This window comes from Cucurbita pepo, chromosome 11, assembly GCF_057944985.1.
Source record: "Cucurbita pepo subsp. pepo isolate OVF chromosome 11, ASM5794498v1, whole genome shotgun sequence".
Classification (NCBI taxonomy): domain Eukaryota; kingdom Viridiplantae; phylum Streptophyta; class Magnoliopsida; order Cucurbitales; family Cucurbitaceae; genus Cucurbita; species Cucurbita pepo.
Window position 1 is genome coordinate 14,712,014 of NC_141808.1, and position 18,055 is coordinate 14,730,068.

Here is an 18,055-nt window from a genome sequence, read left to right on the forward strand (position 1 = left end):
ATTTTATATTAACTCGATAAATTTGTAGTCTTAAATAAACATGAAATTAGGTTAAAATTCATTTTCATCTGGGTCAACTATGTAAGTTTCATTAAAATTCTAGAATTAGATATTTCCCTTAGCCCATACATTTTAACCATTTATGGAAAATAGCCTTTTAGAAGCCTTTGGATTAATCTTTGTATCATAATGGGAAGGTGTGGAAATAAAGTAATTAAATAAAGTTACTTATTATTATTATTATTATTATTATTTTCGAATTTTCTTAAAAAATAAATATTGTTACTAATAACTCGTGTATTATTGATTTGTTTAATAATTATCATATCTATGGACACAACTTATTTTATCGTACATAAAAGTGTAACTCTACGTCTTTAGTGGATCGATGTAACAGCCCAAGTCCAAGCCCACCACAAGCAGATAATGTCTGCTTTAGGCTTGAGATGTTATAAAATGGTATTAGAGCTTCTCACCGAACGATGTGGGACACTAGTCAGAGTAGAGCTAGATTCAATCCATAGTAGACCTGTTTTAAAATCGTGAGGCTTACTACGATACGTATCGAGTCAAAGTGGACAATATCTACTAGCAGTGAACTTAAATTGTTACAATTGATCTACAATTAATAAACGAAAGCTGATTAATCGAAGAGTTTTAACATTTGCTATTATTGCTTAAACATCGTAGTATCATACTAATTAGACCAATAAGGGTATGACAACATTACTAGGGATAGACCATTCTAAATAAATAAATAAATAAATAAATATATATATATATATATATATATATATATATATATATATATATATTTTGAATTGTTAGTTAAATTCTAAAAATAAAATAAAAAATTTAAAAATTACTTTTATTATTTTTTAATTTTTAAAATTTGGTTTAATTTTTTTAAATCACCGACAATAGATAACAAAATAAAATAAGTGTTTTTTTAAATCACCACCTAGTTGTTATTTTTTAATTATTTGTCTTTGGACAAACCAAATAATAATAATAATAATAATAATAATAAATAAATAAATAAATAAATAAATAAATAAATAAATATATATATATATATATATATATATATATATATATATATATATATATATATATATATATATATATATATATATATATATTTGTCTTTACAATTATATAATCAACCTCTAGATTTCCCTTCATGGGTTTTGTAAGATCTAGGATGGCCATTTTCACATTAAAAAAATAATTGATTTATGAGAAAATTTAAGGAATATTTAATTTTTTTACTTCATGTATTTTGTATGACTATAACATTATGGTTGAGCCAGCTCTCTTAGATGGTATATATCAGTTGTAGGGCATATATCAGTTGTAGGGCATTAGAGACGATATATATCAGTTGTAGGGCATTAGAGACGGTATATATCAGTTGTAGGGCATATATCAGTTGTAGGGCATTAGAGACGGTATATATCAGTTGTAGGGCATATATCAGTTGTAGGGCATTAGGACGGTATAATCACAACTTAAATTGAAAACAATCTTCTAATATATGGACCGATTCAATTACGTGCATTTTGAAATATGTTTGGACATAAAAATATAATTTAGAGTTGCAATTAACGTGTTGTTAGTGCAATTAAACGAGTCAAAGAAAACGACTTACAACTTGGATGATAAAAATGAAAAACGTGCCTCAACTACAAACGAGTCAAAGAGAACGACCTAAACCCTAAACCAATTCCACTGTTTCGTCGTAAAAAAAATGAACGCTACGATATGGATGATGAAAATGCTATCTAACTAACACCCTTCTAGCACTAATAAAGGAGAAATGTCAATGTCACTAGTCATGAAAGACGTTGATCCTCGTCCCTATAGCGGCCAATGAACTCTTAGTCCTCACTTTAGTCCATTCTTTTTCTTCATTGGGTTCGTGAAAAAATCGTAAAGGGACTTTAAACATATTTCGTTAGGAGCATTACTAAATTTATATTCTCCGCTATTTTTTAATTAATATTTCCCGTAAAGATAACATTGAATTATGTAAGCACGTTAGCTAATCATTAAAAAAAAAAAAAAAAAAAAAAAAAAAAAATTGGGTACCCATAAAAGATCATGAAGGGCCCACAATGTGAGAAGAAAGTTCCATTACATAGGCAATGTCTAAGTCATGGGCATGTGGAAACCCTAATAACCCCTATTTCTTGATATACACGAACTGTTTTGTGTCTGGATCGAGAATATATATGTCTTAATCAGTCGAACTATGCTCGATCAGCACGAACTGTTTCGTGTCTGGATCAAGAATATATATGTCTTAATCAGTTGAATTATGCTTGATCAACACGAATTTTTCATGTCTGGGTCGGGAATATATGTCTTAATTAGTTAAGGTATGCTCGATCAACATGAATTTTGATATCTGGGTCGAGAATATATATGTCTTAATCAGTTGAACTATGCTCGATCACATGAATTTTTCATGTCTGGGTCGGGAATATATGTCTTAATTAGTTGAGGTATGCTCGATCAACAAGAACTTTAATATCTGGGTCGAGAATATATATGTCTTAATCAGTTGAACTATGCTCGATCAACACGAATTTTTCATGTCTGGGTCGGAAATATATATGTCTTAATTAGTTGAGGTATGCTCGATCAACATAAATTTTGATATCTGGGTCGAGAATATATATGTCTTAATCAGTTGAACTATGCTCGATCAACATGAATTTTTCATGTCTGGGTCGGGAAATATATGTCTTAATTAGTTGAGGTATGCTCGATCGACATAAATTTTGATATATGGGTCGAGAATATATATGTCTTAATCAGTTGAACTATGCTCGATCAACATGAATTTTTCATGTCTGGGTCGGGAATATATGTCTTAATTAGTTGAGGTATGCTCGATCGACATAAATTTTGATATCTGGGTCGAAAATATATATATCTTAATCAGTTGAACTATGCTGAATCAACACGATCAACACGAATTTTTCATGTCTGGGTCGAAATATATATATGTCTTAATTAGTTGAGCTATGCTCGATCAACACAAACTTTGATGTATGGGTCGGAAATATATATGTCTTAATTAGTTGAGTTATGCTCGATCAACATGAACTTTGACGTCTTGGTCGAGAATATATATGTCTTAATCGGTTTAACTATGCTCGGTCAACACGAATTTTTGTTAGTGTTAGGTGGAAATTGGTGGCTGTTGAGATTTTTAGGTCGAACAATAGATGGAAGTGGAGGAATTCAAATTCACTGTCTTGGACAAGAGCAGGAGTGTGAATCCAACTGAGACATTTTTTCGACTTCAAGTGGTAAAAATTTTTAACCAAGATAACTAAGGTTAAATAATGAATCTAACCCAACTCATCCATAAAATATTTGGATTTGGTCGGTTGTTTTATATTTGCCTATTTTTTAATATTTAAATAAAAATTTGTATTAATAAAATATATTCGTGTAATCATTATATTATTTAAGTAATTCTGTAAAAAAAAAAAAATTAAAATTTACTATATTTTCCTATTACTTAAAAGCAAATTTATCCTCATGGCTATCATTTACAAATTCACTGTATTAATCAGTCGATCTATCCTCATGGCTATGCTCGATCAATACGATTTTTTCATACCTGGATCGAGAATATCTATGTCTTAATCAGTCGAGCTATGCTCGATCAACACAAACTGTTTTATATCTGGGTCGAGAATATATGTCTTAATTAGTTGAATTATGCCCGATCAATACGAATTTTTCATGTCTGGGTCGGAAATAAATAAATTTTAATTCGTTGAACTATGCTCGATCAACACGATTTTTTCATGTCTGGGTCGGGAATAAATAAGTTTTAATCGGTTGAACTATGCTCGATCAACACGATTTTTTCATGTCTGGGTCGAGAATATACATGTCTTAATCGGTTTAACTATACTCGGTTAACACGAACTTTTGTTAGTGTTAGGTGGAAATCGGTGGTTGTTGAGATTTTTTTTTAGTTCGATAAATAATGAAAATTTTAACTTATGAGTTGAAGAACTGAAATCTAATTATTATTAAAATTTTGATTATTTATTACACTAAAAACCCATTTCAAATTTTAATTAAAAAAAATTATTTTTAAAATTTTATGGATATTTTTTGAAAATATAGCACAATATTTTTTTATTTATTTAAAAAAATTGAAAAGTATTAATAAATTTTTATTTTTAAAATTTTATTGACGTATTAAAAAATTAATTTTTGGTGTTTGGATATAATTGAAATATTTGAATTAATATTTTTTTAGAAGTATTTTTATTAATTAGAAAAATGATAAAAATTGGAAGCTGATAAAGGTGGTGGCGCCAAAGCAACGACCACCGGCGGGTCCCCACCGCGAAATTTCCAACTGAAACCGTTTTTTCCCTCTTAATAATTAATAATAATTATTAAATTTTTCGTTTCTTAATTCATTTCTTCCCAATAAATTTCTTCAAATTCTTTTTAATTATTATTAATTTCGTTGATTTACTTTCACTCTCCGTCGACCACTAACGAATTTGAAATTTTCCAACGATCTGACGGCTGGCGACGATTTTGCTGTCAATCTCTGCCTCTTCGACGATTCGTCTTACCTGTTGTGGTTGATTGAATTCCTCAAGAGATCGAGGTGATTTGGATTTTCGTTGTCATGTTCTTGGTTGATTTGTTTTCACTGGAAGAGGAGTTTGGAGCTTCAGTTCGTAGGTGAGAAATCTCTCACTCGCTTTCTAGAGTTTGATTTCTGGTTGTTTTTGTGTTTTGCTTGGAGATTCTTGAGTGAATCGATTGATAATTTGGTTGTTGAAATTTTAGGAATTACGGAAATGCTTTTGGTTTAAGAGATTGCAATTTTGTCGCAATTGAGGCGTTTTTTCCCCTTTCTTTCTTTCTTTGATCCATTTTGTAATCGAAAGAGGAAGTTCGCTCATCTGGTTCGTCCTCTTTCTGTGGATCACCGAATGAGGAAAAAGACAGCGAAATTTTTAATTGAAGACGGTTGGTTAATGGTACTCACTGTCGATTACGTTGTTTTTTTAGTAAAGAGATTCTGAATGTTTTTGGAGTCGGACGAACTCTGTCTCTCCCTTTAGGTTATCTCTGAGATTCCTTTGAACTTTTCCTGCAGAGAGATTGTCATGAACAGTAGGAAACCAGACTTTCTCTACTCCATCAAACACAATCTGTTACCTTCAAATTACAGACATCCTCCACCTCTGATTTATCTCTGAGAATTTCTCATCCCGTAAACAGTTTCCAATTTCGCTCTTCTTTTGTTGTACAGTTCACGATTTTAAATCGACTTCTGAAGATCTTTCTCTTTAGAACTCTTCAATTAAATCCTATGTAACTAATTTTTCTGCTTAGTTTTTATCTTTCTCGGATTTTGTTTGAAAACTTTTGTAGAACTCATGGGGATGGCAATTTTTTGTACCTCGAAGTTCTGCCATTATAATAGTAACACCAAGTTTTACTTCGTGTACACAAACAAATTGTGTCGTTTAATTTTATCTGCTGAACAGTCTGTAAACTTGGACATAAGAACAAATAGATAGGTTAAGAGTAAGAATCAGAGAAGTTTTTTGTGTTTGAGTGATTTTTGAACCTATTTTCTTAAGATTTGCTTTTCCTAACTTTTTTTCAAGATCAGAATAAAGTGTATATTGAAATTACCATCTACAAATCCATGATTACAAAAGGAAAAAAACAGTTTTAAGTTTTGTTAAAACTTTGATCATTTATGATGGTCAAGTTGTTAGATAGAACCTTCTTTTTACCCAATCGTACATCAAGGCCGAAGAGAGAGAGGGAGAGACAGAGGGAGAGAGAGAGATTTTCTATGTTTTGCCAGTTTTGAAGCTGCTGTCATTTCTTGGTGAAAAAAGAGTACAGAGAAAGAAGATGAGTAGGCAGTAGGTTAAGTGTGAAACCTATTTCCATCCCATCTGACCTTGGCCTTCCCGTGAAAAAACTCATGGCCCGAAATGTATTTTAAAAGTCATTTACAGTGCACTCCCTCCTAGGAAGTATCCTACAATTCCACCACTGAAGAGACTAAAACCCACTTGCCCTGGTCTCCCTCAAGTCCCAAGGGGACCTCTACCCCATAACCGCTAAGTGTGGTTTACCACCAAAATCAACCTCCCACTGTAACTGCTTATTCGTGTTGTGGCAGTTTTCGCTGTTTTCCGCTACCCATTGTATTATATCAAATGTTCTGTAACGCGTTCCTGACCTCCTTGTTATTGCTTGATCTCGTTCGGTTTGGGGTTTTCTTGAAGGGGAAGCACCCATTTGCGTTATTTTGCTGTTATTACCAGATTTTTATTCAGCTAGATCTGGGGTGTGTAAAGATGTATGCTTTTCTTTCCTTTTCTTTTTGTTTGTGGGGTTTACTTTTCATAATCTCTAGCAATCTGTACCGTTTTCACTTTTGGTTGTGCAGCAGTGACAGAAATGATGCAGAGAACTTTCTCCCCTTTTTGCAGTTGGTATTATTCAGTTGATTGCGGGATGAGTGAAGAAATCCATGATCGCCGGATGTGTTCTGATATGAAGATTTTCATCGATGTGGTCTGATTTTGATTGTGTGGATGGATATATTTGAATCAGATTCAATAAGGAATCATTCAACAGGGGAAACCCCAAGGCTTGCACTGGGTCTGGCTGAGAGAAGCAATGTACTCGCCACTCGTCGCTCTCGGACGAGGGAAGTTAGTTCTAGATACAAGTCACCTATTCCCTCAGCCCCTTCCTCACCTCGGCGCTGTCAGTCGCCGAACGCCTCCAGAACTTTGTCTGCTTCCTCCCAATTGGAGCAGAAAAGAGCCCTGTCGGCTGAGAGGAAACGGCCTTCCACGCCTCCTTCCCCGACGAGTCCATCAACTTCGGACCATGACTTATCTTCTGATTTGAGATTGTCTTCAAGGAAAACAGCAGGCGGTCGATCGGCGGAAAGTTTATGGCCTTCGACCATGCGGAGTTTGAATGTCTCTTTCCAGTCTGACATAATTTCTATTCCTGTTAGTAAGAAGGAAAAACCAGTCCCTGCATCTCCTTCTGATCGGACGTTGAGGCCGTCGTCAAATTTCGCTCACAAACTGGTTGAAACGCCTATGGTTTCAAGGAAACCTACACCAGAGCGAAAGAGGAGTCCTCTCAAAGGAAAGAATGTGCCTGACCAGCTGGAGAATTCTAAGCCAATTGATGGCTTGCATACCCGGCTTATAGATCAGAGGCAGGCGAGTAGAATTGGTAGGAAGATATCATTAAATGCATTGAGTCGAAGTGGGGATCTTACTGATAAAATAATTCGGAGCTCTCCAGGACCACTTCCCGGAATTGGGTTACCTTCATTGAGAAGAACTTCATCTGATTCTATAAACAAACTCTTGCCAAGATCTAATAATGATTCTTCCAAGATTCTTCCTCTTGATGATGGTCTTAGAATGGAAGATGGAACAAATTCCGTTGACGATTCTTCATTGCAGGCACCAGGAATTGGTAGGAAGATATCATTAAATGCATTAAGTCGAAGTGGGGATCATACTGATAAAATAATTCGGAGCTCTCCTAGACCACTTTCAGGAATTGGGTTACCTTCATTGAGAAGAACTTCATCTGATTCTATCAACAAACTCTTGCCGAGATCTAATAATGATTCTTCCGGGATTCTTCCACTTGATGATGGTCTTAGAATGGAAGAGAGAACAAATTCAGTTGACAATTGTTCATTGCGGACATCAGGAATTGGTAGGAAGATATCATTAAATGCATTAAGTCGAAGTGTGGATAATACTGATAAAATAATTCGGAGCTCTCCTGGACCACTTCCATTGAGAAGAACTTCATCTGATTCTATAAACAAACTCTTGCCGAGATCTAATAATGATTCTTCCAGGATTCTTCCACTTGATGATGGTATTAGAATGGAAGATGGAACAAATTCAGTCGGTGATTGTTCATTGCAGACATCAAGAATTGGTAAGAAGATATCATTAAATGCATTTAGTCGAAGTGTGGATCATACTGATAAAATAATTCGGAACTCTCGTGGACCACTTCCAGGAATTGGGTCACCTTCATTGAGAAGAACTTCATCTGACTCTATAAACAAACTCTTGCCGAGATCTAATAATGATTCTTCCAAGATTCTTCCACTTGAGGATGGTCTTAGAATGGAAGATGAAACAAATTCAGTTGACGATGGTTCATTTCATGCATCAGGAATTGGTAAGAAGATATCATTAAATACATTAAGTCGAAGTGTGGATCATAGTGATAAAATAATTCGGAGCTCCCCTGGACCACTTCCAGGAATTGGGTTACCTTCATTGAGAAGAACTTCATCTGATTCTATAAACAAACTCTTGCCGAGATCTAATAATGATTCTTCGAAGATTCTTCCACTTGATGACGGTCTTAGCATGGAAGATGGAACAAATTCAGTTGATGGTCTTAGAATGGAAGATGGAACAAATTCAGTTGACGATTGTTCATTGCAAGCATCAGGAATTGGTAGGAAGATATCATTAAATGCATTAAGTCGAAGTGTGGATCATACTGATAAAATAATTCGGAGCTCTCCTAGACCACTTCCATTGAGAAGAACTTCATCTGATTCTATCAACAAACTCTTGCCGAGATCTAATAATGATTTTTCCAGGATTCTTCCACTTGATAATGGTCTTAGAATGGAAGATGGAGCAAATTCAGTTGACGATTGTTCATTGCAGGCATCAGAAATTGGTAGGAAGATATCATTAAATGCATTAAGTCGAAGTGTGGATCATACTCATAAAATAATTCGGAGCTCTCCTGGACCACTTCCATTGAGAAGAACTTCATCTGATTCTATCAACAAACTCTTGCCGAGATCTAATAATGATTCTTCCAGGATTCTTCCACTTGATGATGGTCTTAGAATGGAAGATGGAACAAATTCAGTTGACGATTGTTCATTGCAGGCATCAGAAATTGGTAGGAAGATATCATTACATGCATTAAGTCGAAGTGTGGATCATACTGATAAAATAATTCAAAGCTCTCCTGGACCACTTCCATTGAGAAGAACTTCATCTGATTCTATAAACAAACTCTTGCCGAGATCTAATAATGATTCTTCCAGGATTCTTCCACTTGATGATGGTCTTAGAAGGGAAGATGGAACAAATTCAGTTGACGATGGTTCATTGCAGGCATTAGGAATTGGTAGGAAGATATCATTAAATGCATTAAGTCAAAGCATGGATCATACTGATAAAATAATTCAGAGCCTTCCTGAACCACTTCCAAGAATTAGGTTACCTTCATCGAGAAGAACTTCATCTAATCCAATAAACAAACTCTCGCAGAGATCTGATAATGATTCTTCCCGGATTCTTCCACTTGATGATGGTCTTAGAATGGAAGATGGAACAAATTCAGTTGACGATTGTTCATTGCAGGCATCCGGAATTGGTAGGAAGAAATCATTAAATGCATCAAGTCGAAGCATGGATCATACCGATAAAATAATTCGGAGCTCTCTTGGACCACTTCCAGGAATTGGGTTACCTTCATCGAGAAGAACTTCATCTGATTCAATAAACAAACTCTTGCAAAAATCTGATAATGATTCTTCCAGGATTCTTCCACTTGATGATGGTCTTAGAATGGAAGATGAAACAAATTCAGTTGATGATTGTTCATTGCAGACATCAGGAATTGGTAGGAAGATATCATTAAATGCATTAAGTCGAAGTGTGGATCTTACTGATAAAATAATTCAGAGCTCTCCTGGACCACCTCCGGAAATTGGGTTACCTTCATTGAAAAGAACTTCATCTGATTCTATAAACAAACTCTTGCAGAGATCTGATAATGATTCTTCCAAGATTCTTCCACTTGATGATGATCTTAGAATGGAAGATGAAACAAATTCAGTTGACGATTGTTCATTGCAGGCATCAAGAATTGGTAGGAAGATATCATTAAATGCATTAAGTCAAAGTGTGGATCTTACTGATAAAATAATTCAGAGCTCTCCGAGACCACACCCAGGAATTGGGTTACCTTCATTGAGAAGTTCATCTGATTCTATAAACAAACTCTTGCAGAGATCTGATAATGATTCTTCCAAAATTCTTCCACTTGATGATGATCTTAGAATGGAAGATGAAACAAATTCAGTTGACGATTGTTCATTGCAGGCATCAGGAATTGGTAGGAAGATATCATTAAATGCATTAAGTCAAAGTGTGGATCTTACTGATAAAATAATTCAGAGCTCTCCGAGACCACACCCAGGAATTGGGTTACCTTCATTAAGAAGTTCATCTGATTCTATAAATAAACTCTTGATCTTTGATAATCAGATAAATAAACTCTTGATCTCTGATAATGATTCTTCCAATGATGGTCTTAGAATGGAAGATGAAACAAATATGGTTGACGATTGTTCACTGCAGGCACCAGGAACTCCTAGGCTTGCTTCTAACGGCTTACCAGATAGGTTAAAATCAACACCAGCTGTCAGATCTCAGTCTTTGACATTACCTGGACTGCGTCTACCTTCGCCCATTAGAACGTCAGTGCCATCATCCTCTGTTTCTAGAGGATCAAGTCCAGCCCGTCCAAGGCCATCAACTCCTCCTCCTAGGGGTGTCAGTCCATCTCGAATCAGACCAACTAATTCCATTCAATCCAACAGTTCAACTTCGGTGCTCAGTTTCATTGCAGATTTTAAGGGTAAAAAGGGCGCTAATTATATCGAAGATTCTCACCAGCTGCGGCTATTATATAATAGATATATGCAATGGAGATTTTCCAATGCACGAGCAGAAGCTATACATGACATGCATAAAGTTGATGCAGAGGTGTGCATCTTACATTTGTAGAATTCAGTAACTTTTTCTTTATTATCTATCTGATTGAAGTTCCTTTTTTGCTTACGGTTGTTATCATCATAATGTGACGGTCGTATTGTTCTAAAACTATTAAGTTACATAAACTTTTCACCAGCGCCCAGGGACGTTTTCTTTTGCTCATATAGCTATATTTGTAACCAAGTACATGGTTCTCCTTCATCTTTTGATGTAATAAAAGAACATTGTGTCTTTTAGAGTTAGAGGTTGCGGTACTTATAATATTGTGTATCCCTTAGCTAAACTTTCTTATTATTTAGCTCATATATTATGTATTATATCCTATATTTAAGATTAATTCCCTTTAACCATTTTTGGATGATGCCTAATCATCCTGACAGTTGGACGACTCCAAAATTGATGCACTATCATTCCACTGTTCAATAGGGAGAAGTAAATACCTTTTAACATGTGTCAGTAACTTAAATTACTTGTGATTCAACTCCGAGTAATATTTTCTTTGTATTAGAAAATTCTTTTTTCTCCAGTTGGTTATAGATAGAAAATCTGTATGAAAAAAAAGAAACAGTTGCTATCAAGTTAGTTTTGAAATTGAAATATCCTGTATGTGTTTGTTTATTTCATGATATTTATTGTGGATCTCCCTGCGAATTGGTGCTTTGTGTCTCATTCGTAGTTGTCAATGGTGTCACAACTTCCCCGTGGATGACTAGTTAACATTTTGGCCTTTTTCTGGTTGCCCAGAGAACGCTATGTAATGTCTGGAAGGCTATGATACGTATTTGGGATTCAGTAACCAGAAATAGAATTGATCTCCATATGCTGAAGCTAGAACTTAAGCTGAATGAAATCATGAACTATCAAGTAAGTAAGTCCTTTCTTTAACTTATACGCTATGATAGAAAAAGTGACCTTTTGAGTTTTGATTTGTCTAGAAAATTCTCACTGTTCAGCATAAAATTTGTTCGTTCTCTCTTGAACTGTACATGTAGATCGACACTGCAGCGGAATTTCATATACCATGATTTATATTAACGGTAGGAAGGGCCTTCAAACCACCAAGGGTTGATTACAAAACTTCTCCATCCGATAACAAGATGGTGGGGCTGTAAAAATTAATGGATATGTCATTTACACCAGGATAAAACTGCAAAAAGAACAAGTTCAATATAGCTGTCAGAAGATAGGGCAATCCACCCCCTATATATCTAACTTCTTTATGAAATAGCTTTGGGGTCCTTCTCTTAGTTTGGCATTTAGCTATTTTTTGCTATACTATGCAGAATAGCTAAATTATTTTATCTTACCATTCTTACATTGATAATATATCTCCAAATTGTCGAGCTAGTTATTGGCTTTGAAGACAAATTTAACTGATATTGTTTTCTCTTCTGATCTGAGAAGGGTACGTGAAGCTTTTGAGTGAACGCCCAATTTTTTTAGAACATTGTCAATCTATAACACTGAATAACATGAATGCTTTAGACCTGTCTTTAATTTTATCTAAGGGGATGAAGATATTGCTTTGTGTCGAGAGCTAATTACAAGAGGAAAGTAAAGAGAAACAAGAAAGTTAGGATATGATTTATTTCGTTGCTTTTACTTAGGTCAATGTTTTAAAGACTTTTTTTTTTTTTTTTTTTTGTTATCTTGTTGGAGGACATTTAGTTCTCATTTTTAATTCTTTACTTTTACTTTTGTCAAAATATAATGTAAACTATTATAATCATGAAAATCCAGATGTCCTACCTTGATGAATGGGATTCACTTGAGAGAGACCATATCAATTCATTGTCAGGTGTATTGTTAGATCTTAAAGCAAACACTCTCCGAGTTCCATTAACTGCAGGGGCAACGGTATGTTAGGTTGTAAAAAGTTTTTCAAATTTGAAATATTCAATTATTGAATTAGTTTCAGTCTCATAGAGTAGAGATTTGTTCTTTTGCAGGCAGATGTTGAATCATTGAAAGGTGCAATCGGCTCTGCTCTCAACGTGATGCGAGTAATGGCGTCCTCCATATGCTCTTTGCTTTCACAGGTGAGGTTTTAACTGATTGTTTTGAAGTTGTGAGTGATAATTTTTTAATGTGTTCTCCCGTTTCTTTTACATGTTCGGTAATGAGACTTTCTATTATTGGTTTATTATGTTATGAATGAGTCTTACAGATAATGAATTATACTCACAGATAGGAATTTGGAAGAAAACTTGTATAATATTTAACTGTCGTGGTAACTTTACTAAACAAAAACTCCCTGGACTTTTATAGTGCATGATTGTGCTATAAATGAATCTTCAAAATTGTTGATCGGTGCCTATGCTCACTTTGATACATTTCTTATCAATTACCTTGTGGTTGCATCATGTGGTCTCTGCTATGCTTTCCTCGGGTTCGTTCTCTTCCTTATGTTTGGGTTTCCGCTGTCTTTTGTTGGGTAGGGAGACACCAGAAGTGGCAGCCCTTGCTTTTTTCTCTTGGGAGACTCCCACATTGTTTGTGCGGGGGGGGGGGGGGGGGGTGGTGGGGGATCTTCACTTTTGGATTCCCAACCCTTCTGAGGGATCTTTATGAAGTTTTTTCTTTTAAAAGAAAAAAAATCTTTTAATGATTTTTTTTTAATCTCTTGTATGTCCCTCCATCTATCCTAGAGCCTCTCCATTCTCGTCTCTTTGGAAGGACAAGATCTCAGAGGAGGTCAAGTTCTTTTTGTGGCAATTGTTTGCCAAAGTGAATCATTTGGACCACATCCAGATGCATTTTGCAGGGATTGTTGTGGTACACCTTATGTAGACTTGCGTTTGACCACTCCTGTGGAGTTCTAAGTTTGCTCATGCTCAGTCTTTATGGAATCATATTTTTATATATGCTTGAGATCTGCTTGGCGTACACTAAACATTATTATTCTATGATGGGGGAAGTCTTTTCTTTTCTTTCTTTTTTAATTTTCGCTTTTAGGATGACGTAATTTTTTTGAGGTGTTTTGAGGTCCTAGAAAGAGGTTTGGACTATTGTTAGGTTTAACGACTCTTTGTAGATGCTAGTGTATCGAACTTTATGTAATTATCAAATAGGTCTTATCCTTTTGAATTGAAGTCCTGTTTCTACTTAGCTAGAGTTTGAACTCCCTTTAGGTCTGTTTTTGTATGCCTTTGTATTTTCAATTATTTTGCTTCAAAAGGCTCAATTTCATTCGTTATAAAAGAAACTCCCTTGAGATTCATTTGACAAATGGAGACATCAGCCTATTTGGATTCGAGATCATCTTGTGCGATTGACAAATTGATGCATCTTAAGAATGCAAGTATTTTGACAAACTCCCTCGAGATGAGCCTCATTTTAGGGGTGGGGTGCAAACAAAAACCAAAAAATCCCAGAAGTATCAACCAAATTAATAAGTTAAGTTGGTTTAAGCAATAAATATTGATATGATCAGATTCATAAAAGGTTTAAATTCTATTTTGGTCCTTATTCTTTTAAATTTGTCCCCTTTAAAGTCCCTAAATTTTTAAACTATCCATTTTGGTTTGAACTTTCGTGTTTGCTTCATTTTGGTCCCTTAACTTTTGTAGTGTCTATTTTAGTCTCTTTTAACTTTCTAAAAACCGACTATTTTAGTTCTTATTATGCTATTTTTCCATTTAATTTCCACTCTTCAATGCTCTTCCCTAACTTTTGTGGCTTGAATCACACTTATCTCATTAATTTGTCAAAAACGTAATAAAAACAAGGATCAAAATGATTACTTTTTAAAATTGAGGGAGCTAAAATAAACATTTTGTAAGTTTCTTAATATAGTATTTAAACTTTCATAGACTGTAAAATGAAAATTAGTTAGTCAGACTGGTTTTGATTTTTGGTGGGGTTTGGTTAGTTTGAGCTCAGTTTTTAGTTTCATCTTCGATTGATGAGTTGTGTGGGCGTCAGTCGTGGCTGAAAGGCTAGCCAAACCGGTCCACTGACACCGTTACCTCAAATGTTCTTTGAACATTTGCTACACCACACCCCATGTCTTAGGGTCGTAGATATCAGCATATGTTTGACGTCAAGGAAAACTTCATTTTATTCGTTTCAGTCATCTAATGATTTACTAAAGCTGATTTCTTTGCTGAGTTAACTATACTCTCTTACAGATTGAGTTAGTATATTTCTTTATGGTCCTTGGGTTTGAGCATATATCTTGAATTCTGCTGTCAGTTTGAAATACATATTGTTGTCTTGACACTCCATTTTCTATCAATACTTCTTCTGTGTTATAGGTGGAGAGAATGAATGGGTTGGCTTCGGAACTTGCGGCCGTAGCTTCACAAGAGAAAGCAATGTTAGATGAATGTGAATCATTGCTGGCTTCAACAACAGCAATGCAGGTGAGAACAATATTTTCCTTCTCTTAGAATTAGGAAGACCCATTTATCTCACAAATCTCACGTGACACTTGTGAGATCCCACGTCATTTGGAGAGGAGAACAAAGCATCCCTTATAAGGGTGTGGAAATCTCTCCCTAATAGACGCGTTTTAAAATCGTGAGGCTGACAGCGATACGTAACGGGCCAAAGTGGACAATATCTGCTAGCGGTGAGCTTGGGCTGTTACAAATGATATTAGAGCCAGACACTGGGCAATGTGCCAGCAAGGACGCGGAGCCTCCAAGGGGGGTGGATTGTGAGATCCCACATCGATTGGAAAGGAGAACGAAGCATCCCTTATAAGGGTGTAGAAACCCCTCCCTAGTAGATGTGTTTTAAAAATGTGAGGCTGATGGCGATACGTAACGGGCCAAACGGACAATATCTACTAACTGTGAGCTTAGACTGTTACAACCCTACTGCACAAGCGGTGTAAAATATTCTGTTATTCCTGAAGATTGTTTGAGGTTACGAAAAAAATTTAATGTAAATCCTAATTTTGCATAAGAATAGGAACTCACGGTGAAATAACATAACGTGTGGGTTCAAAGTGAATCAAGAGTTCACCACTTCGAAAGCTAGTTCATTTGGCAAGCTTCCTAGAAAATGTCTTTACATATCTAATCTAAGAATATAGATTTTCTTAATTTTTTTTTAGCTTATGAATGACAAGAAAATGGAAATTTGTTCTGTTTGGAAATTTTTAGCTGACTACCAAGATCCGTTTGGAAATGTTATGAAAACTTTTTCTGCTTTCTTCACTGAAATTGAATGAAAACATTTTGAAGTTACCGTTCTTTTTAAAGTTGTTTCTTCTCAATTCTCTTAATAAATATCCTATCTTTCAACAAGTGTTCTTACTCCGAAAACCATGAGATTATTAACGGTATGTCGAAAATATCCTTGTATGACTTGTTTGTTACCAAAACGTGTTGGTTTAGCAAACAATAGTTTTAAGCACAGAATCTTCTTTATCGACCATACTTGAACAGGATTTGTTCTACAGGTCGTACGACCGAGTTCTTGAGTTCAAAAGCTAGAGCACACAATACTCTTTACTTCTCATGAACAAAATCAAAGAACTCTCTTTGTAGTCAATTCCCAAACATCCATATATTCATTCTCCAAAAACTCCATCTTCACGTAGATAGAAAATGTCAAAATTCTTGCTTAAACTGGTTTCTTGAGAATTATATTTGATTTTGATTTGTTGTTTTGTGCATTGAAACAGGTAGAAGAGCATAGTCTTAGGACACATCTCATTCAAATGAAGCAATCTTTGGAAAACACAACTCTCAATCTTCTTCCCCATAAGTATAACTACCACACTACCTTCATAACCCCTCGCCAACGAAGCTAACAACAACATAGTAACCTCCAAAATACCACTTGTATTTGCTTCATCCATCTTAAATGTAAATTTGATTATTTATTTATTTATTTATTGATTTATATATATACATATATATATACAGCTGCATATATATTGGAAAGAAAATGCAGGTCATTCCAATAGCAGCAGCCCCCAATAGGAGTGTTACAATGCAAATGAAAGTGAAGATGGCAATTAGTTCATATGTATGAGGTTAGGACACTTTCTTTTTGTCTCTCACCCCCCCTCTTTTTATTTCGTGTTATTTAGTTTCGAGTGGAAGTCTAGTCGTGTTAGAATACTCGAATAAGGTTTGTGATAGTTCAGTCGATAAATGAAAATCACGAGATGTAAATGTATGGTTGATTTTAGCTGCACAAAGTGATGTTGTTGCTTATTTATTTGATCTCAATCGATTGGATGATTTGTAACAAAAACAAGTCTAACACACCAATGAAAGGTCATTGTTCCCAGGTGATGTTCTTGCAAAGATGTATGGAAGGCTTTGAATTCTTTTTATTTGAAGAGTAAACAATATTGTCATTTAGATATCCGATGAAATTGGTTCAGATTACAATTGAAGTGGTACAAAAGATTAATATGAGATTATAAACTGCCCAAAGTAAATGAAAAGGTTAAGTTGATTCGAGAAGGAAATACTTCGAAGTTTATGGTGCTTGGCCTGATCGGGATGCTAAGATTTGGAAAGAAATGAAAATTACTCTATGGTACATAGGCTCTTTCGAGATTTTAGAATATATTAAACATGTAGCATAATGGTAGGCATTAGACCGATTCTTTCTACCATTCATGATGTATTCCATGTTTTATGTTAGGTAAATATATAATAGATTCCTCGCATATCTTGGAATATGAATCATTTCATATAAATGAGGATTTGGGTTCTTCCGAGGAGAAAACTATGCGACTCCTTGCAAGAGGAATAAACCATTACGTAATAAGGAATAACTTTGGTATATGAGGTTTCGGTTGTAGATTCTGTAAATTTCTTTGGATAATAAACAATAGATCTCTGCATCTCAAAGAAAAAGTCCCGTCATAGCCAAGTATGTGGTTACCGAATTAGTAGCTAAGTTTTATAAGATTAAATGTAGCTTTCTTTAGAATTTAGTTTAATGAGATCGTGTTCAAGAGTTTTACTATTTGAGTTATTATTTTAAATTTAAACGGCTTCTTATTAATCAAATTAATCAAAATTAATCTTTTTTCCTTGTCATTAGTAGTAGCTATTGATTATGTACGAAAAAGACGAGTACTTACTCTTGGTATCGAATTTACTAGTATTTTCATATTGGTTAGTTTCTTAGATTGGTTTTTGTTGAATTTAAATTCTTCACTTGAATGACGGTTAAAGAATGATAACAAATAG

The 18,055-nt window shown here is 34.7% G+C and overlaps 1 protein-coding gene across 10 annotated transcripts; it reads left to right on the forward strand.

The window, feature by feature from the left end:
• The first annotated feature begins 4,444 nt into the window (after positions 1 to 4,444).
• On the forward strand, positions 4,445 to 17,138 carry LOC111805223 (uncharacterized). Of its 10 annotated transcripts, none has more exons than XM_087128257.1 (9): positions 4,445 to 4,731; positions 5,153 to 6,379; positions 6,470 to 10,349; positions 10,380 to 10,880; positions 11,634 to 11,753; positions 12,630 to 12,746; positions 12,839 to 12,928; positions 15,146 to 15,253; positions 16,525 to 17,138. In XM_087128257.1, exons 3-9 carry the CDS (start codon positions 6,618 to 6,620, stop codon positions 16,651 to 16,653), a joined length of 4,797 nt encoding a protein of 1,598 aa, XP_086984383.1. In that variant the 5' UTR covers positions 4,445 to 4,731; positions 5,153 to 6,379; positions 6,470 to 6,617; the 3' UTR covers positions 16,654 to 17,138. The 10 variants fall into 10 exon arrangements, with proteins under 10 accessions (XP_086984383.1, XP_086984375.1, XP_086984377.1 ...); XM_087128258.1 differs by having other exon boundaries at positions 4,447 to 4,731; positions 6,470 to 10,103; XM_087128249.1 differs by having other exon boundaries at positions 6,470 to 10,880.
• The last annotated feature ends 917 nt before the right edge of the window (positions 17,139 to 18,055 follow it).

Coding starts and splice junctions, on each gene's coding strand:
- LOC111805223 (XM_087128249.1), top strand. CDS start 6,618: ATGGATATATTTGAATCAGATTCAATAAGGAATCATTCAACAGGGGAA. Junction 11,754..12,629: donor ATGAAATCATGAACTATCAA/GTAAGTAAGTCC, acceptor ATGAAAATCCAG/ATGTCCTACCTTGATGAATG. Junction 15,254..16,524: donor CTTCAACAACAGCAATGCAG/GTGAGAACAATA, acceptor GCATTGAAACAG/GTAGAAGAGCATAGTCTTAG.